Raw genomic sequence first — 10,506 nt, 5'->3', positions numbered from 1 at the left:
ATAACTAAATAGCTAAAAAACTTTGTAGTTCAGTGTGTTTGACTTACGGCCATCACATAATCGGTGACCCACTGAATTTTTGTACAGAATTATGATCATTTTATTTATTAATTACTCATAAATTTATGATAAATATTATTTAGAATAATTTTTTATTTAATAATTTACTCAATGATGAATATGTGATATGTATAACGGATTAACGGTTGTCTTATATTTATTTATTATTAGTAAATTGTATTACCCATCACGAATTAATTATGCAAAACTATGTCCCACAGTAAAATATTTGACAATAATAGTGTCTTAAGGATGTTTAGTTGGGATGAAGGAATTAGGGAAGAAGTGAATTATAATTTGGTGGAAACAAAATAAGGTGGAATAAAGTATAAATTAAAATTACATTGTTTGGTAGGGAGGATTATAATTATTGAGAATGAGAAGAAAATGAGTGGTATAAAGATTAAAATGTCCTTGTGTAATAATAATAATAATAATAATAATAATAATAATAATAATAATAACAATAACCAGAGTACTTTTATCATTTTTTTTCTTTCCTACAACCACCGAATTGCAATTAATGGGGTGCCAATGCATTACAATTTAGCAAATGAGGAAATTGTAATTCCTTCCAACCAAACATAATAATGTGCTTTGCCATGGAATAAAGTAGTAAAGAAATTCCAACTACATCCAACCAAAGACTCCATAAATTTATTAATTCAACATTAGCTAATTAAATAAAATTATCTAAAAGGATATAAAATTTAGGGGAAGCTCCATAATAACAACGAGTGTAAAATATCACATGTTAAAATTAACAAAAAGTGGATAATTCTATCAAAGTTAGTCCGATTGTTCTGTGTGCACCCTCTATTTTCCTCATCACTCCAAAACTAAAAAAAACAAAAAAACAAAAAAAAAAAAAAAACAAAAAAAAAAAACAAAACAAAACAAATACTCCGTATTACTTCAATCGTTATACCCTGCACCACGGTGCACATAGCAATGTGCACCACGTACGTAAAACGACGTCGTTTCGGTGTTAGTAGACGCGGACGCGAATGACTCAGGGAATTCATTATCTATAATACACATAATCATTATCTATAATACACAGAACGTTTGCCTAGAATACACAGAATGTTTGCCCATAATACACAGAATATTGACACAAAATACACAGATGTTAGTGGACGCGAATGACTCCAAGGAATTCATTATCTATAATACACATAATCATTATAGAATACACAGAACGTTTGCCTAGAATACACAGAATGTTTGCCATAATACACAGAATATTGACGCAAAATACACAGAACTCATCCTCCTAACATTCGAATGCACAAACACATCACAACTTGTGTTAATAACATGAATACACATAATATTTACACAAAATACACAGAACTCATCTTCCTAAACATTCGAATGCACAAACACATCACAACATGTGTTACTAACATGAATTCACAACATGTGTTACTAACATGAATACACATAACGGTTGCCTATAATACACAGAACGGTTGCCTAGAATACACAGAATGATTGCCTGGAATACACAGAATATTAACATAAATACAGAGACCGGCCGAAACGGGAAACGTGATTTCCAAAAAAAACGGATAATTAGTTTACAATGCTCAAAACGACGTCGTTTAGGTACGTGGTGCACATTGCTATGTGCACCGTGGTGCACAGTATAATTTGCCGTATTACTTAGTAAGACTTATTTACTTAAATTATAAGATTAATTGCTGTTTTAAATTTTGAACAATATGTGGTAGAAAAAGCTGATCCAATTCAAAAGGATAACATTTCATTTTTTACTAAAAATAAAGGAATTAAATAAGATGCCTTAAACAGGGTTATTTCCCGAAATTAACATTTTGACCCCTCAATTGCTTTTAAATTATCAATGAAATCTCTAATTTTCAATTTAACTAATTTAATCATCGAATTGTTTAAAATTTTATCACCCATCCTTAATTAATCAATTATTTGAAATGGCTTGGTTGAAAAGCAAGTATTAAAAGCATGATTATGATGACAGCACAGACATCATTAAGGGACAAACCAAACCTCTTTGTCTTTATCTCGTTTGGAAAATTCAGCCAATTTTTGTTTCAATATTATCTTCTAAAAGAAAAACTAGAAATCTGTCACACTCAGAGCCGCCCCTTTAATGAGAAAGAAAGGATAGGAATCACAAGTTGAGCAGTTCAGACATATTCTGGTTTTATTTTTGTCACTAAATTTATGGTTTGTGTCATTATCTTTTGTTAAAAATTGGGTGTTCTATTATTATTTTATTTCAAGAAACACAGAAAAGGGTAGAGAGAGCAGACTTTGTTGTTTTCGCTAGGCAGCTGTATTTGCGAGAGAAAGACTTGTTCCATTCCTTCTTCTTCTTTTTCCTCTCAAGAAAGCACAGAAATTTTTATTGACTGCAAAAAAGAAGAAGAAAACCTGTTTGCAAAAATGGAGATGATGTATTACCAGCTTGGAAGGAGCTCCTATCAGGAATCCTTGAAAGTTCTCGAGTCAGATATCCAGCATGCAAATGCTCTGTAAGTTCTTTTCCCCCTTCAATTTATGCTTATTTTCTTCGGAGCCCTTTGAATTTCTTGGACTTTTACAAAGAAAAAATATTTCTGTTTTATTCTTTTTTTTTTTTTTTTGGGAGTTTGGAGAGAGCAGATGATTGTTATTTGTTAGGGAAGAAAAATAAAGCTAATACCTTTTAGTTGTTTTGGTAATTTCTGGTATGAATTCATTTTTCAAAAAAAAAAAACTTATTTTGATAATTTGTGGGTATGGATTTGATTATCTGGGTGTGGCCTTTTAGGGGTGAGTATCTTATCTTGATTATATTGGGTGCTGGGTTGGGTAATAATGATTAAGTTTGAGTTTTGACGATAGCAATATAAGTGTTTGATAGTTAATTAATTATAATTAGTATGGCTGGAACTGCTAAAATGGAAATTGAGGTTTGCTAGAGCTGCAATTACCACAACCAGTTTGGAATAAGCATTTGATATCTTCTTTTGTTTTTTGAGAAAATTTGATAGCTTGTTTAATGCTGATAAGCATACCTATATATTACTAGCAGCACATAAACTCGATCACAATACTTTTTTGGGGTAACGAGGGAAACTCGTAGCCAAGGTTGCCAATAGCTGACTGGCTCAAACCAAAAGGGTTGTTGGGTTGGGATTTGAACTCGTGATCTTGTGGTTACAAGTTTGTATCCTTAGTCATCTTGGCTGGGTAGCCCCACTCAATCACAATACTTATCTGACTGAATGTTATGTTGACATCAGTTGAAGTTGTGGAGTTGATTCAAACCATGTGCTTGGTGGTCCTAATTTGCTGCAATGGCTTCTGCATTTCAGGGCTGCTGCAATTCCGAGACAAAAAGGCGCATCACACCTTCAAATGGAACTGGTCTACAATCAGTTGGCACCGCTTTTCCTTTTTTTGCTTCGTTGGATTGATTGTTCCTGCTCTTGTCTGCTTTCGGAGTACCTAAATCCCATTTACATCCTCATTTATAAGGTAAGGAGGACCATTGCATATTTGTCTTGATTCGCGTTTCTTTTAACACTCTCTCATATTGAGAATGTTAAATCTTGCTGCTTCCACCAGCATTTTATTCTAAGGTTCCTTCCTATCTTTGGCAGGTAGATGCCGAAGGAAGATTAAAAATATCCCGACATGGGCGGAAGGCAACTGTTAGCGATTTTTATGGTTTGTAAAAGAAAAACATTTTCTTGTTTCTTTTTGAACTCGTTCTACCTCTTACCTTGGTCTAATAACATTAAAAATTGCAGCTGTTATACTGCCATCGCTTCGTCGACTCCATTTTGACTTGGTGGAATTTGGCAATGCCAAAGATGAAAGCGTTGGCAAGAAAAGATTGAAAGGGGATTCGAAATTTGCAGAGTTTGATAGGGAGAGAGAAGCAGAATGCGGAATATGCTTAGAACCTTGCACCAAAATGGTGTTGCCTAATTGCTGCCATTCAATGTGCATGAATTGCTATCGTGATTGGTAATTGAAGTTAACTCTCTCCTTAGTCGTTACAATGCCTGCCTATACTAATTCTGGACTTGCAGGAACATGAGATCGGAGTCGTGTCCCTTCTGTCGTGGTAGTTTGAAGAGGGTGAAATCAAAAGACTTGTGGGTTCTCACCTCCAATGATGAAGTGGTCGACCCCGATGCTGTTTCCAAAGAAGATTTGCTGCGTTTCTATCTCTACATCAAAAGCCTCCCTAAGAATTACCCAGATGCGCTGTTCTTGATGTATTATGAGTATCTAATATGATGCAAAGTGACCCTTTAAAGATAGGAAAAACGCCCATCTTCAATGTAAATAGAATCTGGTAAGGAAAAGTTCCCCAAAGTTTACACAGAAATGACCACCATTTTATTCACCTCATGGTGGTGTGTAGTGATTCATCATAAATGATATGAAAATTTCATTTCTTCTCCTCTTCTGCCAAATACGGCCGGCCTACTGAACCAGTGAGCTAAGTCTGTCTGCCCGTGGGCATGAAAATTTCATTTCTTCATTTTGTCTTTTGGTATTGCTTGGGGTGGATATATTGATAAACACAATAGTTTAATGTTTTCACAAAACTTATGTCTCTGTATGGTTTCTAATACAAAATTGGTCTGCTTTTTATTAGTATTGCATCTACATGTTTTTTTTGTTGAAACCACAATGATTTAAATGGAGAAAAACCTAGTAAATAAATAAAAAAACAAACAAAATAATTTTGTTTTTGAAAATCTTTTAGTCTAGCTCTCTGGGTGGGTGGTAACTTTGAGCAGAGCGTGATTATTGATGTGTTGCCTCTCTCTCTCTATATGCTACTCTTATGTTTAAGCATCGTATCAAACGATGGTTCACAGAAGCTTTGGTTGAGGTAAAGATCAGCGAGTTGTCGTTGCATGGCTTCTGTGATATGAATACCATCCCAACTTACGTATTTTGCAGGGTCTGTGCATGCGGATGTGGTGGGGGCGCCACACACCGTATTCGGGTCGAAGTTGAGATCTCCTTTGCCAGTTCCGCAACATGCTTTCTTAGTATCTTCCAACTGGTACTTTGCAGGGTTCGTCACTATTGTTTCGTATGCTTTCCAGAAGTCTGCATATAGGATTGCACAGTCCCAGCACTCCCTGCGCAGTTCTCTCACTTTGCTTTGAAGTATTTCATTGTGTAGCTTTATTGCCGAGTTGACAGGAGCAACACATCCCATTTGGTCCAGTTTACGTGGCTCGAATGACGAGATACTTAGAGGAAGGCACCCCAGTGGCGGTAAGCTTTCTGCTACTATATACTTTGCTCCAGCATTTATCAATGCCTATAATTCATAGGAAGCCTAAAATTAGCTCTTATTTTATGACATTATGAAGCTTTATCACATAATGTATCTATATATATATATGCAAAAACAAACTTGTGTGAGACCGAGGGATCTTTTGATTAATGAGGTCAAAGATTCGACCCCCGACCCGTCTCGGTCTCGCACAAGTTTATATATACCTGGATAAGTTTTGAGACTCTTTAATTTGGGTATTTATTAATGTTTCCATTCTTTACCCTTACCATTGTCTAGGATTATGAAATTTATACTACATTTAAGTAATATTTTGACACCATAACATCTTAGTTTTGTGCATTAAGGTATCCCGTGCTCGCCTCATGCAGTAACTCTTGCCAGTTTCTCTTGTCATATATCATCTAAAAATCCAGATTTATGTTATTTTCAGTATTGGTGAATTGACCAATCAAAATATATAGAATTAATAGGAAGGGTAAAATTAGGGATGCATGGTGGGTGTTATTTTATGACAGATCCTACTAAAGTGTATGTATGTACCTTGATAAGTTTTGTGAACTCTTCAATAGATAACTGTGTGAGCCACTTGTGAGCAATGGATGAACCCTGAATACTATAGTAGTCACTGATGCCCATTGGACCGACCCAGAAGAGTGCATTCTTGAACTCTTGTTTGCAACGGATGGCGTGTTTACCCAAGCAATTCTTTTCTTTCAGGAAATTTTTGAACCAGTGTATCTGTGTCTCAAAGGTCATAGGTATGCCTTTCCAGATAACGTGTGTAAGTTCCTCATTTGTGAAGTATTTGTGCTGGAGAGACGTGGATCCAGCGATTGCAAAGTTGACACCAGTTGTGGCTGCCCCGGAGTTGAAGTTTTTGGAAGCATTTAGGTACGGCTGTGGAGATGGCAAAGAGAAGGCCGCAGACACAAAGTCCACCGCCAATCGACCATTGCATAATCGCCCTCCAGAACGCTGGCAGGTAACACCATAGTTTCCTTTAAGGCGTCCCATTATGTATGCATTTCCAGTGTCTGTGAATGAGCCCCCGAAGGCATACAACGCAGAGAAGCTGTTGCCATGTTTCCCCTGCAAACCCCCGCTTTCTTGCCCATCGCCATCGACATATGTCGAAAAACACAACAACAAAGAAGATGTTATGAAGGAGGAGAGGGTTAGAGAAGAGGAAAACATGTTCTTTGGCATAAAATTTTTTTTTTTTATGTTGTCTTCAACAAATGCATGCGCATTATTTATGCATTATTACCATTGGCCAATGATAACTGATTTAGATCAGTGGACACCCATGGTTTTAGGGAAGATCATTGCTTCCTTGTTGAATATTTGACCACAACAGCTTTATGAACATGCTACAATTTTGCACCTCTTTTTTTTTTTTTTTTTTTTTTTGTAGATCTTAACACATTCAGTTTTGGGTATTTATAAATTAATTGGTGTATTATAAATAACGTAATTCTATATTAGTATTATTGATTATTTCCTTATAAATAGCATAATAATTAATAATTCATTATTTTCTTATAAATTACATTATTACGAAATATTATCAATTAATAGATATTATCGTTCGTTGCACCAATAAATTACGTTATTTTCTTACCAAAGAATATTTCATTATAAATTACGTTATTTTCTTACCAATTATGCTTTATTAATTATTTTACCAATAAATTAATTAATATTAAGAAAAGTTTGAGCGGAAAAGCTGAGGAGGAGGATTTTTCTTTTATTAATAGTGTAGATTGGAGAGTGAAAAGTAGTATTCAACTTCTACTTATTATGTAGATGAACAATCTCCTACACAATATCACCCCATTGAATGAACTACTATGTCACTATGACACATGCTTGAATATTGTTGAATGTTATTATTTGTCAAGATTAGTTACAATCTATTTTCTTTTAATATTTAGACTATTAGTGTTTTACCCGTGCGCTACACGGAAAATTGTTATTATGAATTTAAATAAAAAAAATTTTAAAATATAAATATATTAAAATGTACTCCTTCTGTTCAATTTTACCTGTCCTATTTATTATTTATTGGTCAAACTAATTACTTCTTGTTTGCTTATTTTCTTTAATGTTTTTTTTAATTATTTTTAAATTTAATTTTTTGTGTTTAAGGTACTTTTAATGTAGTTTCTTAATATACAAATTTTATACACTAACACTAAACTTAACATTCTGAAAAATTGAATAAAAAATAACTTCAGTCAATCCTCGTTAACCGAATCAGACACATAAAATGGGACGGAGGTAGTACACTATAATAATATAGTTGCAATTTCATATATTTGGTCAAGTATCTATTATCATAGCATACAAAATTAAAATTTTGTATGATTAATATAATCTCTAATCATGTACATATTTATATAAATTTATAGAGAAAAATTCACATAATTAAATTGAATTATTCCTAATCGTATTTCATATATATTATAATTCTAACAATATGAATAATAACTAAGAAAATTATACTTATAAATTAAAAAAATGTTAATTTTAAATTTTGTATATGTGATTTTAAACTCTAAACAGACGCATTTTTTATATGATTGTTTAATACAATGTATATACAAATAATATTTATTAATATGTATATATGCAAATTCTATAATATAGTTTACGTAATTATAATTTATATTGATATATTATCATTAAAATAATTAAATTTAGAAATAAAAAAATAACATTTTAATTTTGTATAATTAATATATTGCATAAGTATATGTATGTATGAATTTTTTAAAATATAAATATTTATGAATACATATTTTGTTAATTTTATAATTTTATTTTTTATTATATTTTATATTTTTTTAATTATAAATAAGAAAATTACATTTAAAAATTAAAATAATTTAGTTTTTAAATTTATATGGATTAATGTAGTCCTAAACAAAGTTACATATTTAGACAAATTTTTAAATATTTTTGAATTTTTAATTAAGAGTATGGGTTTAGATATATTTTAAAATAATTTTTAATAAGTAATCATTATAGTAATTAACGTGTATAATTACGCAAATAATCACAATTCTATAAAAAAATGTGTATATATTTTCATATCATACAAAATACTATAAATATAATATATGTCTACATAAATAGATAAAAAGAGAAATTGATAATTTTTTTATTATATAGATATTGATAAAGATTATATAATTTTTTTTTCCTTGCATAAAAAAACATTTTATTTTAAAATTTTACATTGATATCTGAGTTTTGTTTCAAAATCTACTTTGGTAATATTTTAAACTTTGAGTAATACTTGTGTGAGACAGTCTTATAGGTCAATCTGTAAGACAGGTCGGATATTTGATTAATGGATGAAATATTAGATTAATCGGTCGGATTTTTGACCTCGTTAGTTAAAGATCTGATCCCTCTCACGGATTGAGACAATGAGATAGTCACACACAAGTTTTTGACTTAAACTTTTCTTTGTTATCATAAATAGTAATAGATGTCTAGAAACCATTTAGTTTTGTTTCTAAATATTTTATAACCCATAAATGTAGCACAATCAAAACATCTCTAGATCATCATTTAAATAATAGGTCCATAATAAACTTTGTGGTCCAATATTTGTAGATCTATTATATGTTTTTAACTAATTTATTGAAAGTTTATTTATTTTAGTTCTATTATCTCTTATTATTTTGCATTTTAAATTGATAGATCTCGAGATGATGCGTTACGTTATTCTTAAATACGTGAATTTCAATTAATTTAATAACATTATATTTAAATGTGAGACATTTACTCAATAACATTATTTTTTTAAACTCCGCAAATGTAAGTTAGTTCAATTAGTTCATTTTTATGTTAGTTTTTTTTCAGTTGTGTTATTAACATAAATTAATTGTTTTGGCTCATAATATTTAAATAATAACCATTATTTTAGATTTATAAAATTTTATAATTTATGGTATTTTATAAAATTTGTTTACAGCATTTGTACTACAAAATTTTTAAATTAATGCCATAATACTTATATTTGTTATTAGTAGAATGTTAAAATCATAATAATGATATATTTTACCTTTCACATTTTTAAACTTTGAAAACCAACATCATTTATGTAGGAAGAATTCTATATATAGTAGTAATAATATTGTAGTTATTTTTAAAAGTTAGATGACGTAAACAAATTGATATGCAACAAAATTTTTTTGGGTGAACTTTTGACATGTAACAATGATTCAATAGGTATATATGTATTATAGTTATTATTTTCTCTTTTTAACAATCAATATATATATATATATATATATATATATATATATATATATATATATATATTCGAATCAAATTAAATTATTTTAATTTTAACAATTTTAATTAAAATTCAAAAAATAAAACAAATGAAATTAAAATATCTATAATAAAAAAAATACTAAATTGAATAGAAGATTTCAATTTTATCTACATTTGACATATATATTTTGATTTAGAATTTTATATATATATATAAATTCTATTTCCATTAAATTATCATATTATTATTTAATAACTTTGAAAAGGATAGAGGTCTATATATATAACAATATAATAATGGAAAATAGAATTACAAATAACAATGAGATTTATTTTTATTTTTATTTTGAACCAAAGTTTAGTTTGATAGGCATGAAAGGTTTGAAAAAGAATTATTTCCATTGTCATATGTAATTAGGTTAATTTAATATAATTGTATGTTAATTTAATACATTAAAATAAAAATATTAATATAGGTGTTATTTAAAAGTTTTAATTAGAACTTTATAATGATATGTTTTTTATATATTAATTTTATTTGTATATATAAAAAATCGTACTGAAGTTGAAAAAGAATATACTAAGTATTAGTTTAGTGTACCTTAAAATTAGGTCATGATTCATGGTAGAATAAATATTTTAGGTATTCATTACTATAAATTAAATTAACATATATAGCATTTTTGTTATTATTTAATTAGGTAAAAGATGATTGTAATTTCAAATTTCAAACAGAAGTATTTTTTTTAGGATGGACGGAAAAACAACACTTCTATTTTAATATATATTATTATGTAAGTCTATGTTAATTTTAATTATATATTGCAATAGTATTGTAAAAAATCAATCTACAA

At 29.8% G+C, this 10,506-nt stretch overlaps 2 protein-coding genes across 3 annotated transcripts; one reads left to right on the top strand and one right to left on the bottom strand.

The window, feature by feature from the left end:
• Positions 1 to 2,281: 2,281 nt before the first annotated feature.
• On the top strand, positions 2,282 to 6,745 carry LOC116027435 (E3 ubiquitin-protein ligase AIRP2-like). 2 transcript variants are annotated; one of them, XR_004099972.1, is made up of 7 exons: positions 2,282 to 2,579; positions 3,405 to 3,567; positions 3,693 to 3,759; positions 3,843 to 4,062; positions 4,128 to 4,396; positions 5,014 to 5,337; positions 6,080 to 6,745. XR_004099972.1 is itself a non-coding variant. In XM_031269069.1 (5 exons), the coding sequence occupies exons 1-5, from the start codon at positions 2,491 to 2,493 to the stop codon at positions 4,336 to 4,338; spliced, it is 750 nt and encodes a 249-aa protein (XP_031124929.1). In that variant the 5' UTR covers positions 2,283 to 2,490; the 3' UTR covers positions 4,339 to 4,507. The 2 variants fall into 2 exon arrangements, 1 of the variants encoding a protein (XP_031124929.1); XM_031269069.1 differs by lacking the exons at positions 5,014 to 5,337; positions 6,080 to 6,745 and having other exon boundaries at positions 2,283 to 2,579; positions 4,128 to 4,507.
• LOC116027434 (GDSL esterase/lipase At3g48460-like) lies at positions 4,791 to 6,598 on the bottom strand. The gene is made up of 2 exons (XM_031269068.1): positions 5,903 to 6,598; positions 4,791 to 5,383 (listed from the first exon to the last, which is right to left on the bottom strand). The coding sequence occupies exons 1-2, from the start codon at positions 6,566 to 6,568 to the stop codon at positions 4,880 to 4,882; spliced, it is 1,170 nt and encodes a 389-aa protein (XP_031124928.1). The 5' UTR covers positions 6,569 to 6,598; the 3' UTR covers positions 4,791 to 4,879.
• Positions 6,746 to 10,506: the final 3,761 nt, after the last annotated feature.

The sequence above is a fragment of the Ipomoea triloba genome, chromosome 8 (genome assembly GCF_003576645.1).
Source record: "Ipomoea triloba cultivar NCNSP0323 chromosome 8, ASM357664v1".
In the NCBI taxonomy this organism is placed as follows: domain Eukaryota; kingdom Viridiplantae; phylum Streptophyta; class Magnoliopsida; order Solanales; family Convolvulaceae; genus Ipomoea; species Ipomoea triloba.
The sequence above is the reverse complement of the archived record's forward strand: the minus strand, read 5'-3'. Positions and strand labels throughout refer to the sequence as shown.

Coding starts and splice junctions, on each gene's coding strand:
- LOC116027434 (XM_031269068.1), bottom strand. CDS start 6,568: ATGCCAAAGAACATGTTTTCCTCTTCTCTAACCCTCTCCTCCTTCATA. Junction 5,384..5,902: donor AGTTCACAAAACTTATCAAG/GTACATACATAC, acceptor TATGAATTATAG/GCATTGATAAATGCTGGAGC.
- LOC116027435 (XM_031269069.1), top strand. CDS start 2,491: ATGGAGATGATGTATTACCAGCTTGGAAGGAGCTCCTATCAGGAATCC. Junction 2,580..3,404: donor ATCCAGCATGCAAATGCTCT/GTAAGTTCTTTT, acceptor TCTGCATTTCAG/GGCTGCTGCAATTCCGAGAC. Junction 3,568..3,692: donor TTTACATCCTCATTTATAAG/GTAAGGAGGACC, acceptor TATCTTTGGCAG/GTAGATGCCGAAGGAAGATT.